The 23851-nt window shown below is 47.7% G+C and overlaps 2 protein-coding genes across 3 annotated transcripts in view; one reads left to right on the top strand and one right to left on the bottom strand.

Annotated features, from left to right (window-relative positions):
- EXD2 (exonuclease 3'-5' domain containing 2) overlaps window positions 1-7519 on the bottom strand; it is a 57550-nt gene extending 50031 nt beyond the window's left edge. Inside the window, exons 1-2 of the mRNA XM_058655567.1 lie at window positions 7456-7519; window positions 4855-4983 (exon numbers count right to left, since the gene is read on the bottom strand). The gene's annotated coding sequence lies outside the window, so the exon portion shown is untranslated. The remainder of the gene's footprint in view (window positions 1-4854; window positions 4984-7455) is intronic.
- Window positions 7520-8090: 571 nt separating this feature from the next.
- The window catches only part of DCAF5 (DDB1 and CUL4 associated factor 5), a 72446-nt gene continuing 56685 nt past the window's right edge, over window positions 8091-23851 (top strand). Inside the window, exons 1-2 of one of the 2 annotated variants that reach the window (XM_058655565.1) lie at window positions 8091-8407; window positions 21548-21691. In XM_058655565.1, coding sequence (XP_058511548.1) covers window positions 8194-8407; window positions 21548-21691 — 358 coding nt within the window. In that variant the 5' untranslated portion in view covers window positions 8091-8193. The remainder of the gene's footprint in view (window positions 8408-21547; window positions 21692-23851) is intronic. The other variant, XM_058655566.1, reaches the window with a different exon arrangement.

Consider the following 23851-nt stretch of genomic DNA (forward strand, 5'->3'; position numbering starts at 1 on the left):
CCCTTTCTTTCTCCCTTCTATCCCTCCCCCTCCCTCCCTACCACTCTTCCTTCTTTCCTTCCTTCTTCCTTTATTCCTTCCTTGCTTCTGTAGAAAGCCAGAGAGAGAGATGCAAACAGAACTCCTGTCTGTGGCTAACTCCTCAAATGCCTGCAAGAGCCAGACCAAAGTTGGCCATTGGGAATTCATTTCAGATCTCCCTCATGAACAGCAGGGACCCAGTTGCTTGAAGCATGACCTGCTGCAGATGAGCAGGAAGCTGCAATAGACCTCTAGTCTGGGAATTGAACCCACAACTATGATGCAGGACGCAGGTGTCCCAAATGGTGCATTAACTCCTATGGCATTCATTTTTCTTTTTAAGTAATTATCGATTTGAAAGGCACAGTTGGAGAGAGGAGAGAGAGAAAGAGAGATCTTCCATCTGCTGGTTCACTCCCCAAATGGTTACAACCACCAAAGCTGAGCTGATTCAAAGCCAGGAGCCAGAAGTTTCTTCTAGGTCTCCCATGAGGGTGCAGAGGCTCAAGTACTTATGCCCTCCTTTGCTGTCTTCCCAGACCACTAAACAGGATGTTGGATTGGAAGTGGAGCTCTGGAAAGTCAAACTGGTGCCCATATGGGATGCTGGTGCCACAGGCCTGCCATGCCAGAGCGCTGGCCCCACTAGCTCTTTTTAGTAGCTCTTTGTTCCACTCCTTAGGAGTTATAAATATGGACTGCTAAAATAAAAAAAAAAAGATGGTTGGGGCCCGGCAGCGTGGCCTAGCGGCTAAAGTCCTCGCCTTGAAAGCCCCGGGATCCCATATGGGCGCCGGTTCTAATCCCGGCAGCTCCACTTCCCATCCAGCTCCCTGCTTGTGGCCTGGGAAAGCAGTTGAGGACGGCCCAATGCATTGGGACACTGCACCCGCGTGGGAGACCCGGAAGAGGTTCCTGGTTCCCGGCATCGGATCGGCGCGCATCGGCCCGTTGCGGCTCACTTGGGGAGTGAATCATCGGATGGAAGATCTTCCTCTCTGTCTCTCCTCCTCTGTGTATATCTGGCTGTAATAAAATAAATAAATTAAAAAAAAAAAAAGATGGTTGGCAAAGAATGGTACAGGTAAATGTCACTGAATAAATATCAAGCAGATAATCGTTGCCATTGAGGATTTCTGCCTACTTTCACTCCATAAATATTATTTTAAAGTAGATTTCTTCATTCATCATGAACAAATGTGCATGAAAAACTTGAACCAAATGTCCGTAAAGTAATTAAAATGTGATTAGAAAAGTCTAGTAACTTTATGACTAATAATTCAGTCTAACTATTCCACATTCTGGGAATTCACTTTAAGATTTGTGAGGGGCTGACATACAGCATAGCATTTTTAAAAATTATTTGTTTTCTTGGCAAGGCAGATTTACAGACAGAAGGAATGACAAAAGATCTTCTAGCCGCTGGTTCATTCCCCATGTGGCCACAAAGGCTGGAACTGAGCCAATCTGAAGCCAGGAGCAAGGTTTCTTCTGGGCCTCTCACAGGGGTGCAGGGTCCCAAGGCTTTGGACCATCCTCAACTGCTTTCCCAGGCCACCAGCAGGGAGCTGGAAGGAAAATGGAAACAACCGGGACTCGAACAGGCTCCCACATGGGATACTGGCACATGCAAGGCATGAATTTGGCCACTAGGCTATCACATTGGGTGCATAGCACAGCATTTAAGACTCTGCTTGGGGCCCGGCAGTATGGCCTAGTGGCTAAAATCCTTGCCTTGCATGTGCTGGGATCCCATATGGACGCTGATTTGTGTCCTAGCAGCTCCTCTTCCCATCTAGTTCCCTGCTTGTGGCCTGGGAAAACAGTCAAGGACGGCCCAAAGCCTTGGTACCCTCTGCACCCTATGGGAGACTCAGAAGAAGCTCCTTGCTCCTGGCTTCAGATCAGCTCAGCTCCGGTTGCAACCACTTGGGGAGTGAATCAGTGTACAGAAGATCTCTGTGTCTCCTCCTCTGTGTATATCTGACTTTGCAGCAAAAATAAAATAAATCTTTTAAAAACTATTTCTAAGCATTAGCAATTCAGTGGAGGAAAAAGTCATATATTAAAACAAATTCTGTGGAGACAACTGGATGTCCATATGTAAAAGAGTGAAAAAGTACTCCCTATCTCACACTATATGCAAAAGTTAGCTCAAAATGGATAACACATCTAAATGTAAGAGCTAAAAGTAGGAACTTTTTAGGAATCTGTATGACTTTGGATTAGCAGTGGTTTCTTAGACATGACACCAAAAGCAAAAGTGACAACTTGGGCTCATAAAAACCAAAAATAGACAACTTGGGCTCATAAAAACCAAAAACTTTCATCTTTCAAGGCTATAAACAAGAAAGTAAAATGACAACTCACAGAATGGGGGAAAACATTTTTTTTTTTTTAAGATTTTATTGTTATTGGAAAGCCGGATATACAGAGAGGAGAAGAGACAGAGAGGAAGATCTTCCGTCCGATGATTCACTCCCCAAGTGAGCCACAACGGGCCGGTGCGCGCCGATCCGAAGCCAGGAACCTGGAACCTCTTCCGGGTCTCCCACGCGGGTGCAGGGTCCCAGTGCTCTGGGCCGTCCTCGACTGCTTTCCCAGGCCACAAGCAGGGAGCTGGATGGGAAGTGGAGCTGCCGGGATAAGAACCGGCGCCCATATGGGATCCCAGCGCATGCAAGGCGAGGACTTTAGCCACTAGCTTACCATGCTTTTTACTCCCTATCTTATAGCCATCCTAGTATGTGAAGTGGGGTCTTATCACTGTTTTGGTTTCCAATTCCCTTGTGGCTGGTAAGGTTAAATGGCTTATCATGTACCTGCTGCATCTCTTATTTGGAAAAATGTCTATTCATATACTTTGCCCATTTTGAATTGAGCTCTTTTGTCCTTCTGTTGTTGTAAAAGTTGTTAACATATTCCAGATACATATCCAGTGACAAAAACATGATGCTTAAATGTTTTCCCCCCGGGCCCGGCGGTGTGGCCTAGCAGCTAAAGTCCTCGCCTCGAATGCCCTGGGATCCCATATGGATGCCCGTTTGTGTCGGGCTGCCCCACTTCCTGTCCAGCTCCCTGCTTGTGACCTGGGAAAGCAGTAGAGGATGGCCTAAAGCCTTGGGACCCTGCACTCACATGGAAGACCTGGAAGAAGCTTCTGGAGCCTGGCTTCACATCAGTTCAACACTAGCCATTGTAGCTAGTTGGGGAGTGAACCAGCAGATGGAAGATCTTTGTCTCTCCTCCTCTCTGTACATCTGCCTATCCAATAAAAATAAATAAATATTTAAAAAAATAGCATATAGAGACACACTATGAGATGGATAGACCTTTAAAATACTATGCTAAATGAAAGAAGCCATATACAAAGTCAGTATATTATGATTCCATTAACTTGAAATATCCAAATAATCGTGCCTTTGGGCAGAGTAGTATCCACCTTAATATAGTAAAACTTCGGAAATGTTTGGCAAGGGGATTGATTTTTGTTTTTTTGTTTTTAAATTTTTTTAATTGCAAAGTCAGATATACAGGGAGGAGGAAAGACAGAGAGGAAGGTCTTCTGTCTGATGATTCACTCCTCAAGTGAGTGCAATGGCCGGTGCTGTGCCGATCCCAAGCCTGGAACCTCACCTCTTCAGGTCTCCCACACAGGTGCAAGGTTCCAAGACTTTGGGCGTCCTCAACTGCTTTTCCAGGCCACAAGCAGGGAGCTAGATGGGAAGTGGAGCTGCTAGGATAAGAATTGGTGCCCATTTGGGATCCTGGCCGGTTCAAGGTGAGGACTTTAGCTGCTAGGCTAACGTGCTGGCTGCAACTCTCCCTTTCAAACAAATAAAACGGTTTATTCTGGCTCATAGTTCTGGATGTGCAAAGTCTGGAGGCCTCATTTGGTGATGATCTTCTTCCCGGCAGGGTCTCTAGGCAGTGCAGAGAACCACGTGGCAAGTCTTCCTGGAGCTGTGTGGTGTTGCCTCTATTACACAGCTACCAGGAGTCAATCCTGGGTCCCACCCTAATGACATCATGGAATTACCCTCCAGGGGCTCCACCTCTAAAACTCTAGTCAGTTTATCACATTAATTTAAGACTGGGAAGATTATACTTCTGCAGGAGTTTAAGGGAACAGAACCAGTCAAACCACAGCAAATGTTAGTTTGCCATAAACTGCACAAGGAGAGTGTGCTGAACTGTTAATAAAAAAGCAAACAGATGCCACAGGGCTTGATTTTCTCAAGTTAGTTGCATCACAGGCAGGGCTGCCAGATATAGCAAATAAACACAACATGCCCAATTCAATCTAAATTTCAAATAAAAAATGGGACATTTCCTTGTATCTCAAATATTGCATAGGACATACTTATGCTACAACACACAGCTCCTTGTTCAGGGGAGATTTATACTGAACTGGGTGCCTTTTTATCTGGAAACTTTAATGATAAGAATAGAAGACAAAGGTTTTAGTAATATCCCTCCCTGCTTAAAAAAAGCTGTCAAGGTGTCAACAGCATGGCTCAACTAGCTAATCTTCCACTTCAGGCACCAGCATTCCACATGGGTGCTGATTTGTGTTCTGGCTACTCCGTTTCCCATTTTGTTTGTCTGTTTGTGCTCTATTGAGGGCAATAGAGGATGGCCCAAAGCCTTGGGACTCTGCACTTGAATTGGAGTCCTGCAAGAGGTTCCTTGCTCCTGGCTTTGGATCTGTTCACCTCTGGCCATTGCTGTTGTCTGGGGAGTCAATCAGTGGATCGAAGATCTTTCCGTCTCTGCTTTTCTCTGTAAATCTGCATTTCCAATAAAAATACGGAGTAGCCGTAGGATACTTACAGGCTTGATGGTCTGTACTGCTGCTGACACTGGACAGTAAAGGAAGTTTCCCACAAAGCTGGCGTGTGAACAGATCTTGTCTATTTTTAGGTTGAGGTAAATGGGACAGGCTTTTTTTCCCCAGGAATTCTGGGGAAAAAAGAGTCATAGCTGAAGTAGTGGAGAAGGGTATGCTAAGAGGGCGGAGAAGGGTGTGTCTCACATTTTGCGTAGCAACCATCACTTAAAACACATCATTACTATGTTCCTCTTCCCCATCTCAAGCAAATAATGGTGGCCTCTTAACTAGAAGGTGGCAGAGGTCCCTGTTCTGAGCGTGTGGACTGACTTTTTCACGCCCAAGGGACAGTGAGATGGGAGCTGCGTAGAAGTGACATGCTCCCTGACCTTGGCAGAGAAGGTCACAGAAATAATTCTGCATTATGATATTGCTGTGAAGGGAAGATGTTGGCACTAGAAATCTAATCAAACAGGTGCACTACTAGATTGTGATATGGAGATTACATGACTAAATACTCTAAATTACATATGGCAGCACACTGGAGTTTGCAGAGGATACCTGGTACCACAACAGAGGACAGAGGACAGAACAAATCCATCAACTACTCCAGCCAAGTGTTGGCAGTGAATAACTGGGTAAATAGAGATTCTAAGGTGGACTATGTCAACCAGTGGCGGGATATCAGCAATTCAAAACTGTTGCTATTGAAACCTCATGAGCATGCTCCACAGCGGGGAGCCTGGGGTGGTGCTGGGTGGCTGTCCTCCATCCCTGGGTGCAGAGGTGTTTCCCCAGATACAGGAAGGAAAAAGAATGTGGAAATGGTGATCTCACCCACTTTCCTGTAGCCCTTGACCCTAATCAACTATGTAAAAATCATCAAAAATAACAATAATAATTTAATCTGGAAAATGTTTCTTTTTTTACAGTACACATTTTCCTTATTTAGGAAGGCAGTATTCAGATGTGGGTTAACTTCTGGAATTTTTAGGTTTAGCAATAGTTACTATAACATGCATTTTCAAATTAAACATTTGCACACTTGATAATGTATTTCAAGTTATTGCTGTTATTAGAAAAAAAAGTAATAGATCATTCTGCTTGACAGGTGACCCTCTTCAGCGTTCAGCCCACTTTTCTTTCTTGATTTATCTTCACTGGAAAGGCAGATGTAGACAAAGATCTTTCATTCACTGGTTCACTCCGTAAATGACCACAACAGCTACAGCTGAGCTGATCTGAAGCCAGGAGCCAGGACCTTCTTCTGGGTCTAACATGAGGGTTAAGGGTCCCAAGGACTTGCAGCCCATCTTTCTTTCTTTCCTTTTTTTTTTTTAAGTTTAGTTTAGTCATCTTTAATTATGAGCATTCTCTTCCAGTCTTAGAGGAGGTTCTGCTGCAGCTTCCATTCTATCCAGGGCAGGGTTGTATTTGGGGAAACTGCTGCATTTCTGAGGCCAGATGAGCCCTAGGGGAACCTACAGTATTTTGGAGGATCCATAAGGAAATTCTCTTTCTGTAGAGGTTTCCATCAGACTTTCTGTCTTCTTTCAAGTCCCTATTCAGGTGTTACTTGTTCGCTATCCAGCAGTGATGGACTTGGTGTACGAAGCCAAAAGTAATACATGTGTACTGCCGGATGGTCAACAGCCTGAAGCCCATCTTTCAAAGGTGGTTGTGCTGTATGCCCCCGAGTGCCATCTCTGATCCAAAGGACAAGAATTCCTGCTAACTTGAACGGGCAAAACTGGCATCTGCCTATTTCAGTCGCTGATTACTATTTAATGACAGGGCATAACTTTTAGGAAAAACACCGCAGCATATTCGAAAGGGTACTTCTAAAATGACTGGTAAAATGCCAAAGCACTCACACCCAGTTTCCTCACCAGGATCAACCCAGGACTCCCAGCCCAGCGCAGCCACTTCAGGGCTCCCCGGGAACAGCTGCTCCTACAATCACCTGCTCCAAACTCAAGACCCCCTAAAGGCAACTTTTTTTTTTTTTTTTTTTTTTTAAAGACAGAGCTCCTTTCTGCTGTCTCATTCCCTAAATGTCCACAACAGCCGGGCATTTGGATCAGGCCTAAGCCAGGAGCTGGAATTCAAACCAGAAGTGCCTCCTCCCACTGTTGCCTCTTGAAGCCTAGCAAGAAGGGAACTCAAAGCCGGGTCCTTCAGCGTAGGAGATCGGGGTCCCAGCCACGGGGCCAGTCGCCGGCTTCACACACAGCAGATATCACATATCTCAGCCATGCTTTTGATGTTGTGAACGCACCTGCAACTGATGGATGGAAGTACTTCTCAGGCCAACTTGGTTTGGGCAGTCTTCTTGTAGTAAAATCCTCTTCCCCTCCATCCACTGTTGTTGTATCTCCCTGGTTGGACAATTTTGCTCCCTGTCCCCCATTTGTTTCAAAGTGAAGGGACGATTAGAGAACTAATAGGGGAGGGGAGGAAGAGGCAGACGTACGAAATCCCCTGGGAGTTTGTCTCCCTTCAAAAGTCCAGTCCTAAATCCCCGTTTGCTTCTACCTGCTAGAGCCGGGGTGGGTTCAGGGAAGGTGTGGGATCGACTGAGAGAGGAGAACTGGAGGCCCTACCCGCAGTTCAGCTTTCACTTCTTGGCTACTTTGGGCCGCAACCCTACTCCCCTACCCTCCCGTCCCCGAACTCAAACGCGCTGGGCCTGCAGGGTAAGCTGCCTACTCGCCCCGGCTGCCGAGGGAAGAGACGGCGAGCCCCGCGGCCGGACGGCCGCTTTGATTGTTACGCGCATTCAACTTCACAGAGTGCGGGGGGCGCTTGCGGGGGCCTCCGCCCAAGCGCCACTCAACTCCCGGCGCGCGAAGGAGCAGCCAAGAGGAAGGCGCAGCCACCGCCGCCCGCGGTCTCCAAGCAGCCGCCCGCGTTCTTCCGGCCGGCCCCCCGCCGTGGGGGAAGGGCCGCCGCCCGCGCCGCCGCCGCCGCCCGCGTCCTCCCGGTCCCCGTCGCCGCCGCCGCCGCCGGCGCCAGGGCCGCGCATCGCCGGAGCGCGACCGCAGCTGAGGATCAGCTGCTGAGGGAGGAGGAGGAGGAGGAGGCGGAGAAGCCGAGGGGAGGAGCTTCGCAGGGAAGGGGAGGGAGGCTGGCAGGCCGGCGGCCGTGAGGAAGCCGCGAACGCCACCGAGTGTCTGCACATCTCGCTCGGGCTGCCATGGCTGGTTGAAGAACCATCCGGATCGCAGCGCTGGGGGCAGGGCCGGGCGCGGGGGGGAGAGCGAGCGGACGGCTGCCGCGCGGGAGGCCGAGGGAGGGGCGGCGGCGCGAGCGGCGGCGGCGGCGGCGGCGGCGGTTCCAGCATGAAGAGGAGAGCTGGCCTGGGGGGCAGCATGAGGTCAGTGGTGGGCTTCTTGTCCCAGCGGGGCTTGCATGGGGACCCCCTGCTCACTCAGGACTTTCAGAGGAGACGCCTGCGGGGCTGCAGAAACCTCTACAAGAAGGACCTCCTGGGCCACTTCGGCTGTGTCAATGCCATTGAATTCTCCAACAATGGAGGCCAGTGGCTGGTCTCAGGTAAATCAACCCCCTTCCCCGCACCTCCCGGTCCCCCTTCCAGCCTCTCCCGCCACCCCCTTCGCTCTCCCCTCGCCACCCCCTCCTGCCCTCCGTCCCCCCTTCTTCCTTGTCAACCCCACCCCACCCCCTTTCTCTGCGGTGGGAAGGTTTGGTGTCAAATTAAGACCATTGCAGGGGGAGGGAGGGCGGGCGGGAGGGGAAGAAGAGGATGTCTTCCGTAGAAAAAAAAAGAGACCTAAAATGGTTGACAGGTCCCTAATTCACTACATCCCAAGAGCAAAGTGAGCTCTGTTTGGAGCAAAGGCCCTGGAAGTGTGGGTCGGGGAGGGGGCGAGGTTACCGCTTGACAAAGTTTGATGGCAAACTCTTCCTCCGTATACTTTAAAAGGTGCGGGGGGGGGGCAAATTTGGGGATTCGGAGGCCCGCCTGAAGCAAGGAGGGGAGCTGGAGTCCCGGCCGCCCGTGTCTTGGAGAAGGGGCTGTGGGTGCTGACATGGAGCCGGACGCCCCAGGGCCGGGGAGGCCGCGACCCCAAGGGGCTTGGCGGGGTCAGCGGAGGCGAGGGGACCTGCCCCCTCGGCCGCTGGGAAGGGCCCAGATCCTCTCCTGCGGCGGCGGCCTCTTCCGCCCCTTGTTTTTATTTTGGGTTAGGGAGCGGCTGGGGGCTTGAGGGCAGAGAGACACCGTCTGAACTTGAATGCGCAACTTGCGCGGCAGGGGCTCGGTGGGCGACCCCCGGGGGACTTGTTGGTGGGAGCTAGGCTCCCGGACTCGTTTTCCCCGCGGCTGCCGTTGCAGGTGGTCTCCGTGTCTCCCTCTCTTCCCTCCTTCCCAACCCAGTCGGCTTGCCCCCCGGCTTCCCCTCCGGTATGGGGAAAGTGGCGAAATCGAGGCCGGGGCTCCGGCCGGGTGGTGTAGGCCTCGCTCTCCCGGGGCTCCTAGCGACAGGCCGCTGAATCGATAGCCTATTGCTCCCGGGGAGGCCCCGGCCGACCGGTCGGGCGGCGGCGACAGCTGCCCCGGGGGAGGAGGTGCGCCCGGCGGGAGGGAGTGCTCCCTGGGGTCGCCGGCCCTAGGCGAAGGGCGGAGCGGGAGAGGGGATGGAGGTTTGCAGGGCTGGGGGGGGGGGGGGCGGCATCTTCCCCAATCCCGACCCTGTGCAGACGGGTGGTCGGGTGGTCTGCGGTATCCGCCCGTCTTATGGGGGTGAGGGGTCTCGATCCCTTCCTGTATTGGAAGGTCTGAGGTTGGGGGGGGGCTTGGGGAGAGCAGCGCTGGACGTGGCGCCTGGCTTCCCCCAGGTTGGCCCTCGAATGGCTTTCTAGTTTGCGTCAGTGGGCAATTCGCCAGAAACTTCTGGGATCATGGCAATAGCATCCGTTTTCGCGAGTTGCAGTCGGAAGTGACATGGGGTGTACAGTCCCATGGGGGCGGGTAGCAGAGACGGGACTTGTGATGGTTTCTTGATAAACCTCCTGGAGTTTCTCCAGTGTTGACCGGAGTATCTGTGATCATCCCCTGAGGGGACCCGATCACACCTATTCAAGGCACATCCCAAACGGAAGCTTCCTCGATGATGTTTTATACAATAACTGTCAAGGGCAAAAGTGGGGGAAGACCTTTCCAAATCAGAGTTGCCAGTTTTCCTCTCCTACTTCTTCTATTCTCAAAATGCTGCCGACTTCCTCTTAAAAGGATAGATTCCTACAGGAGTGTTCTCAGACCCCAAAAGCTAACCACTGAGTCGGTGCCTTACAGACAACTGAGTTAATCCTGAATGCCTGGGTTAACACATTGTAGCAACAGCTTTGTGGAAATACTATTTACATACTCTACGAGACTCACCTACTTAAAGTTAATGCAGTTTAGAAAGCACTAACAAAATTATAAAATATATATCACTCCCCTCCCTACTGGTTAGCGCCGCTGTATTTCTATCGGGACCTTCCCCCGTGTGTCAGCTTTGCCGGTCTGAGCTTGTGGAAGAGGAGGGCCCTGTCCTTACTGTGACAGACCTCCGCGTCTGCCAGTTCATTTCCTGACCTTGCCGCCAGAGTCTCCATCGTATTTCCTGGGTTTCAGGCTTTTTTGGCCCCTGCTGTTCCTCCTCCTGCCCTCACACTCCCATTTCAATTCTTCCTCTTTGCTTTTTATCTGCTTATGCCTTCTAGCAGGATTTTTTTTTTTTAAACTGGCCCCTCCAGTTTGGCTCATTTAGACCTGATTGTTCTTGTTCCTTTAATGCTGAGTTTTGGTTAGAATGCACCTGCCATCCTGAGTACAGCTTGTGTGAACCTCAGCAGAGTTCCTCCTGTTTGCTTCAGATAAGGAACCCACCCCCTTTTGGGAGTCTCAAAGCACCTTAATTTGTTAAAGTTAATTAAAAATTTTTTTCTGGGAAATCCTTTAATTATCTTATCTGTCCCAGTCCCTCATTAACATTAAAATCCGAGGGAGGGGCAGGTAAGTATTTTGAGACTTTAGCTATCTATCCTTAATCATACACAATAATACCTGCCCTAATGGGATGGGGTGCCAGTGAGATGACTTTTATGCATATTGTTTGTGTATCTTGTCTGGACTGGTTAGAGCCCTTAAGAGAGTAGTGATTAAAATGATAGACTGTTCATAGCTGATTCATTATTTTCATTTCGTAATTGTTTCAGCAGGATCACATTTCTTGTAACTGACACATCCTATTTGATAAAATTAATCTAGACCCAGGGCTAAAATAATGTTTACATAATCCCCATGGCTGTGTGTAGTGCTGCTGCTGAAGATGGATTGGTTTTCCTTTAACGCTCCAGCTCTTTGTCCAGGGCATAGCGGACCACCTGATGTTAAGGGTAACCCAGAGAAAGTCAGGAAGAAGGTGCTATGCTGGGAAGTGAGCGTGACACCAACAAGTGGCACAAAGCTTGTTGGACGATCTTACAACCTTAAAATTTATTTTAACCCAAAAAAGGCTTTTCTTTGGCCTCCCTGTTCTGCCATACAAAGCAGTGGGTGACAGCAGACACATTTTGTGCTATGTGTTTAAGGTGTGACCCAGGCCAGGTTGCTAAGCCTTGCTGCTTGTGGAGGAACACTTTAGGAATTGCGTTGCCTTCCTGCAGGCTGTTGTGAGCAGTGCTTTAGGCAAAGTATAGGTCGGAGGCCTCTCAGAGAAAATGCTGTTTTGTGCTCAGGACACCCGGTGTCATTCATAGCTGGCGTTTGTTCGTGATAGTTTTGGGAATAGGCTGTGCAAATGGTGAAGACATTTTGGTATGGGACGAATAGGTACTCTGACTGAGGTGTGGAAAACCCTGGGTTGGCATTCCTTGACTGGCGCTGGAGGCTACACCCATCACACATTGTGTGAGTTTAGGTAAATCCCTTCACTCATCTGTACATGTAGCATAACATATTGCCTCAGTTCCCTCACAGGATGGTGGTGAAGGGTTGATGACATGTTATATGTGCGAGCACTAAACCACCTGGCTCTGAGTGGTCATTACAGAGACCAGCTCATGCATGGTGAGGATGGTCTTGTTAATGAGGATTCTCGGGGTGAATCCTGTGAGGGCTGGGGGCTGTTGGTGTGCTGTGCATGAGAGATCTGACAGCAGCAAGGAGACTGAGTTACTGTACGCGGTTGGAACTGTCCTGGCTTTACATTTTAGGTTTTGGCTGCATCTAATACTTTGCACTGTGTTCACTGTCTCTTGTTTCCCTTTTCCCTTGAGTGGGCTCATTTGTGTTTGCCGCCTTGTTTGTGAAGAAGATAAACATGTCTGTGGAACCTGCCTGGAAGACTGATCACAGTGCAGCTCTGTGTGTGTCTGACCTGGACTGTAACTCCGCCTTTATCTTGTAAAGGGTTTGTGCAAACAGACATCTTAGCAGTAAATAGGAGAGATTGAGCTCTCTGAGAGTTGCTATATTTGCCCTGAATTGAAGTTTAAAACTTAAGTTTAGAATTATGGCAAGACGATTGTTGCTGTCAGCGATGGACTTGGTGCACGGAGCCAATAATAACACGCTTGGACTACTGACTGATGATCAATAGCCAAAATTTATTAGGGGCAACAGACTTTATATGCTGAGGGTCATACAGGATTAGGGTAGAGATACTTAGTTCATCAACAGAACCATCAACTGTTTCTATGCCTTAGTTTGGAAGTCCTTTTGCCTTGTATATTACTTCCCACTCAACTGTTCTTATACAAATGATATCTCATCAGGTATACGAAAGGTAGCCATACAGTTGTTCTCATGCAAAGGATATCCAATCAGTCACACACAAGACATCCATTGAGTTGTTTATCATACAAATATTGTCCCATCAACTGTAATCCTGTGCTCCCTGACTACAGTCGCTGACTTACGGTCACAATGTCCTCCTACAGAGGATGGTCTCTCTTTTTTAAAGATTGATTGTTATTGGAAAGGCAGATTTATAGAGAAAAGGAGAGAGAGATCTTCCACACACTGGTTCACTCCCCAAGTGGCTGCAGTGGCCAGAGCGGTATTGATCCGGAGCCAGGAGCCAGGAACTTCTTTAAGGTCTCCCATGTGGGTGCAGGGTTCCAAGGTTTGTGGGCTGTCCTAGTCTGCTTTCCTAGGCCACAAGCAAGGGAGCTGGAAGGGAAGTGGAGCAGCTGGGCCACGAACAGGCCCAGGGATCCTGGTCTATGCAAGGTGAGGATTTAGCCACTAGGCTACTCTGCTGGACCCTAAGGTCTCTTTGTGCTTATAAACTAAACGTAGAAAAAGTAAGTTCAGGAATTTTTCAGTGGCATCAGCAACTGCATGGGGAAAGATATTTAAAAGTCGGTCATACTGTTTACTGTCGGGATTAAATGTTTAGTCTGTGTTTCACTTGGGCCTCTGACCTTATTGATCATTAGGAGGATTTATAGAGAGATTGTGAATATGAACACTGAAGTCAGACAGCCAGGATGGTAGCAGTCAGCTGAGTGATCACTGAGGTAACTTTCCCGGGTTACAGTCATACCTCGCCGAGTTGTGAGGACTGAAGGAAGTGGCACTAGTAAACGTTTATCACAGGGCCCTACCTCACCCTGCCTTGGCACTGGTTGCCACTGGCGCAGCCAGTGCAATTATTGTTTTCCTGGACCTCAGGAGAAATGTTTAGGTGGTGGGGGCTTTCAGTTCCACAGGAGCAGTCAAGGAGGTGAGCTGATTTGTAAGATCACCCACAGTATTGTCATCACAGTTTATTTTTAAGCATGAAATAATAGCAATGATTTTAACTATGGCTAATTTGACCTATTAGTCAATGGTCAGTTCCTGTTGCCCAGTCATTGGTTATATGACATTTTACAGATTTCAGGTTTTTTTGTGGGGGGGGGTTGTCTACTAGCACTATCAGGAGAAATGTGGCTGGTGGGGGGCAGATTTCTGAAAAGTTTTCACAGAACATGCCTTTCCTCGAGGTGCTGAGCAGATTGACTCTTGAGCTTTTTTCTTTGAAATTCCAAAACATACTGATAAGCTGTTGCTGGAAAGGCATTAACTTTTTTTTTTCTTTAGATTTTATTTTTAATTTATTGGAAAGTCAGATATACAGAGAGGAAGATCTTCCATCTGTAGATTCACTCCCCAAGAGGCTGCTACAGTTGGAGTGGCACCAATCCAAAGCCAGGAGCCTCTTCTGGGTCTGCCACGTCTCCCACGTGGGTGCAGGGACCCAAGGATTTGGACCGTTCTCCATTGCTTTCCCAGCCACAGGCAGGGAGCTGGATGGGAAGTAGAGCTGCTGGGATTAGAACCGGCACCCATATGGGATCCCGGGGCATTTAAGGTGAGGACTTTAGCCGCTAGGCCACGCCGCCGGGCCCATGAAATCTTTTTTTTTTTTTAAAGATTTGTTTTTATTGCAAAGTCAGATATATACAAAGGAGGAGAGACAGAGAGAAATAACTTATGTCCGATGATTCGCTCCCCAAGTGACCGCAACGGCCAGTGCTGTGCTGATCCAAAGCCAGGAGCCAGGAGCTCTTCTGGATCTCCCACGCGGGTGCAGTGTGCCAAGGCTCTGGGCCATCCTCGACTGCTTTCCCAGGCCACAAGCAAGGAGCTGGATGCGAAGTGAAGCAGCTGGGATTAGAACTGGTGCCCATATGGGATCCTGGTGCGTTCAAGATGAGAACTTTAGCTGCTAGGCTACTGTGCTGGGCCTGGATAAAAGCTTTAACGGAATTGTTACTTAAGGAGAGGTTGTTTTTTTATGATTGATTTTATTTTTATTTGAAAATCAGATATATAGAGAAGAGGAGAGACAGAGAGCAAGATATTCCTCTGTTGTTTCACTCCCCAAGTAGACACAATGGCTGAACTGTGCCCTTCTGGAATCAGGACCCTGGAGGTTTTAAAAGAGCGATTTAGGGCCCGGTGTGGTCGCCTAGCACCTAACGTACTGTGGGCTCCTGTATTCGGATTGGTGCAGGTCTGGCCATTATGGTCACCTGGGGAGTGAATTTTCAGATGGAAGATCTTCCTCTCTGCTCTCCTCCTCTATGTATATCCGCCTTTACAATAAAAATCAATAAATCTTTTTTTTTAAAAAAGGCAATTTAAAGATTTATTTATTTATTTGAAGGCAGAGTTAGAAAGGCAGTGTAAAGATCTTTTTGAAAGGCAGAGTTAAAGAGGGAGAGCGAGTGATGACTTCCGTTTGTGGTTTCACTCCATAAATGATCGCAGTGGCCAGGGCTGGGGCAGGTCGAAGCCGGCAGACTGGAACTCCCTGCATTTCTCTCACATGGGTGGCTGGGGTGAAGTACTTAGGTCATCGTCTTCCTCTTTCCGAGGTCTGTTAGTGGGCTGTTGGATTGGAAGCAGGGCAGCTGGAAGTCAAACTAGAGCTTATGTGATGCTGGAGTCCCTCTACAAAGGCAATTTATTTTTTTAAAGATTTATTTTATTTTTATTGGAAAGTCAGATATACTGAGAAGAGGAGAGACAGACGATCTTCCATCCAACGATTCACTCCCTAATTGGCCACAACGGCCGGTGCTGTGCCAATCTAAAGCCAGGAGCCAGGAACTTCTTACAGGTCTCCCACGTGGATGGAGGGTCCCGATACATTGGGCCGTCCTCGACTGCTTTTCCAGGCCACAAGCAGGGAGCTGGATGGGAAGTGGAACCGCCAGGATTAGAACTGGCGCCCATATGGGATCCCGGTACGTTCAAGACGAGGACTTTAGCCACTAGGACACCGCCGGGCCCTAGAAACGCAATTTAAAGAATGATGGTAAAGGCGCTATGTGGATATGGCATAACTGAAAATGAGATCAAGACTGACAAGAAGCTGGAGGGAACGTTGTGTTATGTAAGCCTTTGTATCTTTTCTGATAGAAGAGGGGAGGATGTTTCTTTTTTGGGAAAGGGAGCAGACCTTGAAGGTGACTTGTTCTGCGTAGCCTTTGGCAAGCAGGGCACTCAGCAGGGCTCATTGCTCCCAGGCCAGAGGAGTTTCTCAAACTGCCTCTTTGTCTCTATTTTTTGTTTCTAAATGGGTACGTCTTTTCTTTTTTGGATCTCTTGAAGAACTGGAAGTTGAATAATAGAATTTCTGGAGTATGTATTTAAGTCCAGTTGCTACTCTTAAATGATAAATCATATCTGTGTTTTGTTGTAAATAAAGTTATGTGTTCTACCTAAGTATGTTTATCCAATCAAAGTATTTGTTGAGAACACATTATACGTGCCATAGGAATTACTCTTCTACAATTATTCAAGATGGATCGTGTGCCAGGCGCTCTGCTAAGTGCTTGGTAGGTCTTGTTTGTCCTTTGGAACATAGTGTTACCTGTTTTCTAGAAAGGCTAGGGGATTCGAAGGTTCTGTTGGTTGTCATAACTAAGTGCTGAAGAACCGAGAAAGGACAGTGATGGATGAGTGTTGGGATCTGTGGCTTAGAGAACAGACACGGCCTTCGTGGAAAAGCAGATTTACAGAGAGGAGAGACAGAAGGATCTTCCATCTGCTAGATCATTCCCCAAGTGGCCACGGTGGCCAGAGCTGAGCTGATCCAGAGCCAGGAGCTTCTTCTAGGTCTCCCACACAGGTACAGGGTTCCAAGACTTACACTGTCCTCGACTGCTTTCCCAGGCCAGAAGCAGGAAGCTGGGAGGGAAGTGGAGCAGCCGGGATATGAACCAGTACCTATATAGGATCCTGGTGCATTCAGAGTGAGGAGTTTAACCACTAGTTACGGTGCCAGGCCCTATATTATGTTTTACACTGTTTTACCTTCAGGGCCAGTTTAAAACTGAAAGTTACATTTCTCAGGCCTGGGGTGTGTAGGAAGCAAGAAGAGGATGCAATCTCAGGAGGTGGACAGGGCTGTAGTGCATCCAGGTGGTGGGGAGCATGTTGGCGGGAAGGCTGATGGCCATGTTCCCTTCTGCCTGTGCCTGGGCCCCGCAGCCTGATGAGATGAGCAAAGATTACCTTGTAACAAGGCTGCAGAGGTGATGTGATGCAAGTTCTCTGCCTATGGATGGTGATGGTGTATCTGGTGTATTTATGACTATCCAACATTTGCTGTTGTCTTCATGACGTTGTTAGCACTCTTTTCCTTCTTGAAAGAGTTTGTGGGACTGCACTGGGGCACAGTGGATTGTGACCAGCACTTGGGATACTGGTGTCCCAAATTAGAGCGCCACTTGGAATCCCTAATGATCCAGTTTCGTGCATCAGTGGCTGGAGCTAGGCTGGGTTGAAGCCAGCAGTCAGGAGCTTAAGCAGTCTTATAAATACTTGGGCCCTCTTCTGTTGCTTTCAGACAGTCAGCAGAGAGCTGGATCAAAAGTGGGACAGCTGGGACTCAAACCTGTGCTCCTGTGGGATGCTGGCACTGTGCCAGCAGCTTACTCTGGTCATAGCACACTCCCTCATTGTTATTTATTTATTTATTTGTGTGTGTGTTTTAAAGATTTATTTATTTTGAGTTGAAACACAGATATACAGAGAGAAGGAAAGATACAGAAGATCTTCCATCCACTGACTCATTCTCCAAATGGCTGCAGTGGCCAAAGCTGAGCTGATCTCTAGCTGGGAGCCAGGATACTCTTCCAAATCTCACATGTGGGTGCGGGGTCCCAAGGCATTGGGCCATCCTTTGTTGCTGGGATATGAACTTGGGGCCTATATGAGATGCCCACACTCGTAGGTGGAGGAGTAACTTGTTGAACCACAGTGCTGCCATCTTGTTTTTTTTTTTTTTTCTTTTTAGATTTATTTTTATTGGAAAAACAGAGTTACTGAGAGAATGAGGTAGATCTTCCATCTGCTAATTGACTCCCCCAAATTGACTCAATAAGTAGAGTTGGGCTAATGGACACTTAGCCTGCTATGCCACTGCACCGACCCCCTACGGGAGGTGGAGTAGGAGAGCATTGCTATTTGTTTTAGAAGTCTTCCTGTGATCTGTGCCAGCGTAGTGGTGTAACAGGTAAAGTACCAATTGATGTCCCAACTATTCCACTTCCCATCTGGCTCCCTGCCTGTGGCCCGGGAAAATGACAAAGGATGGCTCAAGTCCTTGGGCTCCTGCACTTCTGTTTGAGACGTGGAAGAAGCTCTTGGCTCCTGACTTTTTATCAGTCCAGTGGCGGTTGTTAACAGCCATTTGGGAAGTGGACCAGTGAATACAAGATCTTTTTCTCTGTAAAATTCTTTTCAAATAACAACATATAAGATCTTAAAATCTTCCTTTGAATTATTGCTCTGAAATGTTGATTTTGAAGAAAGGCATTTTGAGGAAAGTTTTTCTATTCAGTAGCTTTTTTCTTTCCTCTGAGGAGTTATTAACCTAAAATGGGTTGGCTGGCAATGTTACGTATTTTCTACAGGCTTAGTTGTGTGGCAGGTCCGTGCAGCACCAGCATGCCTCTGGAGTGAATATTGCTTCTCTCAAGTTATAGAAGCCCCGGGATTTCAGGAATTGTAGTTTTTTTAAGTGAGTGACTTATTGGCTGTACAATTTCTTACATGTTGTGGAATGTTTCTGTCCTAGTTACCTAATGAAGAAATGAGTTAATAGGTAGATAAGTGGATTCAACTTCAAAAGACAGATGGTGGGTATAGACAGGGTGTCCACAGAGGTCAGTGCCTGTGGTCCCTCCTTTGGTGAAGGGCAGGTCGCACATCTTCTCATCTCTCTGCACCTCCCTGCCCTTGCACTTGACTGCTTATTCCTTTCCATTCTCATGTAATTTTTTTAAAATATATTTTTATTTTGATAATATTACATAGTTGATTAGGGTGCAAAGGGTCAAGGGCTACAGGAAAGTGGGTAAGACCATTGTTTCCACACTAATTTCATTTTTTTCTCCTCTGTATCTGGAGTAAGGGAAGAAACAAAGGGAGAAGCCCCACCCAGCCTCCCACCCATCCCAGGTCCCTGATGTGGGACATGATCCAAGGGTCCTGCTCAAGCAGTTTTGATAGTTCATCAGTTTTGAATTGCTGCCAATCTTGCCATTCCAAGCACGATGAAATCTCTTCAGAATCCACTGGCTGACATAGTCTCTTCATGGTTGGGGTTCTGAGATCAGCAGTTCAGTTGGAGGGATCCCCAGAGAAACTTCGTCTGAGGTGATCCTAGACCTGATTCTTGTGTGTGCTTGCCAGTACAGGGTCTGGCACCGTCCATCTCCCCAGTCAGCTTATGCACATGCTGGTCATTGCAATTGCTGGGTCAGTTCTGTTTCCAGGACTGTCTTCCATGAGTACCGACAGGTGTTACAGTCTAGCCTAATCCTGCCCACTTCATACTCGGACCTCACGCAAAGCAGTGGGAGCTGCAGTCTAGTCGGGGCGACTCCCCCTAACCCCCACCAGGCCGGTCCGCTACCCTGGTTCCCATGCTTGCCAGTATGTACAGCAGACTTGTTCAGTCTGTCCCACATCCCATTTAGCTCTCATACATGTCAATGGGCATCGAAGCCTAGTTCACTTGGGCTGTCCTCCACTGCTTTCCTGCGCCCATATGGGATCCTGGCACGTTCAAGGCGAGGACTTTAGCCTCTAGGCCTCTGCGCCAGGCCCCATTTCTTTTTTTTTTTTTAAACATTGAACAATCATATTTCTGAAGGACATCTTGTTTGTTTCCAAGTTTTGGCAGTTATGAATTAAGCTGCTATAAATATTCATCTGCAAGTCATTATGTAGAAATAAGTTTTTAGCTCTTTTGGGTAAATGCCAAAGAGCATGATTGGTGGATATTGTATATTAAGAGTATGAAACTGCCAAATTGGCTGTACTGTTTTACATTCCCACCCGCCCCGAATGAAAGTGCTTGTTGGGCCTGTGCTTGTACATTTTGCATATTTTGGACAATAGTCCTTTATTAGATGTATCTTTTACAATGATTTTGTCCACTTTGTAACTTGTCTCCTCATTCTCCTGATACTATTTTTTTGTAGAGCAGAAGTTTGTAATTTTGACGAAGCCCAACTTGTCTGTTATTTCTTTAATGAATCATGTAATCCATGTTGTATCTAGAAAATTATTGTCACACTCAAGGTTATCTAGGATTGCTTCCTGTGTTTTCATTGTTTTGAATATTAAATTTAAAGTCTTTGCATAGATTAACTTTTTTGCACATAGTTGAACAGTCCAGTTGATAAAGACAGAAAGTAGAAACATGATTTCCATGGAGTTTTTGTTGTTTGAGGTGATAAAAATGACCTGAAAGTGGATAGCAGTTGTTTGCAGAGGCGCAGGCACTTGAACCATCTACTGCTTTTCCAGGCACATGAGCAGGGAGCTGGACTGGAAGTCAAGTAGCCAGAACTCAAACTGACACCCATAAGGATACCTATGTCACAGACAGAAGCTTAACTGGTAGCTTGACCAGTTGCCATGATGCTGGCCCCTATTTGTTTTAGTTGAATGACAAAGTTCCAGAGAAATAAAGGCAGAAAAAAAATTTTTTTTAAAGATTTATTCATTTTATTACAGCCAGATATACACAGAGGAGGAGAGACAGAGAGGAAGATCTTCCGTCCGATGATTCACTCCCCAAGTGAGCCTCAATGGCCGGTGCGCGCCGATCCGAAGCCAGGAACCTGGAGCCTCTTCCGGGTCTCCCACGCGGGTGCAGTGTCCCAATGCCTTGGGCCGTCTTCTACTGCTTTCCCAGGCCACAAGCAGGGAGCTGGATGGGAAGTGGAGCTGCTGGGATAAGAACCGGCGCCCATATGGGATCCCCGGGCTTTCAAGGCAAGGACTTTAGCCGCTAGGCCACGCCGCCGGGCCCAGAAAAATTTTTTTTTGCTATCTTCTGGTTCACCCTCTAGATGGCCACAACCACCAGGACTGAGCCAGGCTTAAGCCAGGAGCAAGGAACTCCATCCAGGTCTTCTGCATGAGTTATAGGGGCCAACTTTTCACAGGCCGTTATCAGAAAGTTGGATAGGAAGTGGATTACCCAGGACATAACCTGGTGCCCATAGGGGATGCTGGCATTGCAGGTGCAGCTGTACCTGTGGCACCACAGCAGCAGTCCGCTCTGCCTCTCTTGAATCATAGTTGCTAGAGGTATATGCTCTCCATTGTTAACAGTCAGTGCCTCCTGCCCGACTTTCCCCCCATCCATACTTTTTAAAGTCTTCCAATAATATAAAAAATTTGTAGAAGCTATTTCTTTTCATTGCTGGGAGCTGATTCCTGCAGTAAAATGTTGTTCATTTAATTCAGCCTGTGGAGAGATAAACAGGGCAGAGCTGAGCTGAACTTTGACCCTGCTGCTGTGAAAGGCAAGGGATTGCCTGGGTGTCCTTTGTTATAGTGTCTGTAGATGATGAGATCACATCCAGGAGATTGTGCTGGGGATTTACATCTGAAGGTATGTTACTTTAGGATTCTTTGGTTGTAAGCAGAAAACAACTCAGACATAATAAAGGACTTTGGTAAAATATTCTAGGTGGCAAATGAAAAAATTTATAAACAAGTAGATATTGGAGAAGAGTGGAAGCGGGATCTGGGTCTCTGCCTCCCCAGAGTCTTGGCAGGTTGAGGGAGACTTAGCTGTGGATAGGATGGGATTGAAGGTTAATACAAGCATCGGCCTTGCAGCACTGTCAGCCTCTTAACCTAGATTCTTCCTCCCTCCCAAGGAGGAGACGACCGCCGGGTTCTGCTTTGGCACATGGAGCAAGCCATCCACTCCAGGGTCAAGCCCATCCAGCTGAAAGGGGAACATCATTCCAACATTTTTTGCCTGGCGTTCAACAGTGGAAACACCAAAGTGTTCTCTGGAGGTGAGAAGAAGGGAGATTCCACTTTGGGAAAGTGGTTGGGACTCTTAGGAATGCTAAAATAACCCCAAGTTTTTCTTCCTGTATCCCCCTGAGTTGTAGCATTTCTGGTTTCCCCCGGTTGTCTTCCCTGCTTTGCTGCAGTTTAGAAATGTGTATCATGGCTGTCCTTGCTGTTCCTCCTCTTGCTCTCTGTCTGAAGACTTTTCACATAACAATCTAATACACAGAAATAAATTAATACACAAGCTTGAAAAAATGCTTTAGTTGATATACACCCTTGGGTTATATTTTTAAAAATTCTATTTTATTTCCTTGTGACTCAAATTGCTAACAGCCTATTAGATGGCTTCTGTTTTTTGGTTAACGTTTTATTTTATTTATTGTCTTTACATAGTTGATTAGGGCACAAAGGGTCAAGGGCTACAGGAAATTGGTAAGACCAATGTTTCCACATTCTCTTTTTTTCCTTCCTGTATCTGGGGGAAGGGGAGAGACAAAGGGAGAAGCCACACCCAGCCTTGCAACCATCCCAGGGTCCCCGATGTGGGACATGCTCTGAGAGCACTGCTCACTGGTTGCGATAGTTCAGCTGTTTTGAATTGCTGGCAGTCTCGCCATTCCAAGCACGGTGAAACCTCTTCAGAATCCACTGGCTGACAGAGTCCACCTTTGTTGAAGCCAGCCGTTTGGGAACGATGTTCATCAGTCACATCCTTTTCTGACACCACCTTTCTAGCCCCCACCTTCTCTCTGAGCTGTAGATCTTCCCGCTACGTTGCTGCCTGTTTTCCTAAAGTTATCTAGAACCAAGAGGATTAGTTCTTCCCATCATCTTTTGGATTCACTTAGTGCTATTCACTGTTATGGGAGTCGTCTTCAGAAAGTTTGTAGAAGATGCATACTGTGGACTATGCTTGCATTTATAAACTTTTGGTACCAAAATACATTTTTTTTTTTTTTAAGATTTATTTCACTTTTATTACAAAGTCAGATATACAGAGAGGAAGAGAGACAGAGAGGAAGATCTTCCGTCCGATGTTTCACTCCCCGAGTGAGCCGCAATGGCCGGTGCTATGCCGATCCGATGCCGGGAACCAGGAACCTCTTCCGGGTCTCCCACGTGGATGCAGGGTCCCAGTGCTCTGGGCCGTCCTCGACTGCTTTCCCAGGCCACAAGCAGGGAGCTGGATGGGAAGTGGAGCTGCCGGGATTAGAACGGGCGCCCATATGGGATCCTGGCGCGTTCAAGGTGAGGACTTTAGCTGCTAGGCCACGCCACCAGGCCCCCAAAATACATCTTTTAATTACATTTTCCACAAACTTGTTTTTTGATGATATACTTTTTTTTTTTTTGCAAAGTCAGATATACAGAGAGGAGAGACAGAGAAAGATGTTCTGTCTGCTAGTTCATTCCCCAAGTGACCACAAGGACCAGTGCTGCGCCGATCCAAAGCCATGAGCCAGGAGCTCTTCCAGGACTCCCACACGGATGCAGGATCCCAAGGTTTCAGGCTATCCTCGACTGCTTTCCCAGGCTACAAGGAGGGAGCTAGATGGGAAGCGGGGCTGCCGGGATTAGAACCGGCACCGTTATGGGATCCTGGCGCGTTCAAGGTGAGGACTTTAGCTGCTAGGCCACTGTGCTGGGTCCTCCACAAACTTTTTAAAGTACTTTCTTCCAAACCGTTAGGGTTAACTTTAGGAGTCTGCATATTATCATCTTCAGCCTAGAGTAATGGCAGTTTCACATGGTTCATCCTTACAGTGATCTTGGAGCTGTCTTCTAACCTGCCTTTCATTTATCTATCTAGTCAGTCACCAAGTCCTGTCACATCTCGCTTGAAAGCCTCTCTTGTTCATCCTTAAGTTTCTGTTTCCTTTCTGTGCTGATTACTTTGGCCTTGACAACTGCAGTGATGTGTGATTTCTGTTGTTAGACCACCCCTCCTTCCCTTTCATTGCTTCTGTAGATTTTGTTTGAACTGAGAGGGTTGTACGGCTTGTGGGCCTCTGCTTAGGGCGTGGAAGGCAGGTACCGAGGAAGGTAGGTGGGACAGGTGTTTCAGTTTTTCTTTCCACTGTCCTCAGGTCCTCAGGGCTAGCCCCTCAAACTACATCAGCACCCTGGGATGTGGGGTCCTGTGATGAGGCCCTAGCTAT

The sequence above is a fragment of the Ochotona princeps genome, chromosome 26, assembly GCF_030435755.1.
Source record: "Ochotona princeps isolate mOchPri1 chromosome 26, mOchPri1.hap1, whole genome shotgun sequence".
Classification (NCBI taxonomy): Eukaryota; Metazoa; Chordata; class Mammalia; order Lagomorpha; family Ochotonidae; genus Ochotona; species Ochotona princeps.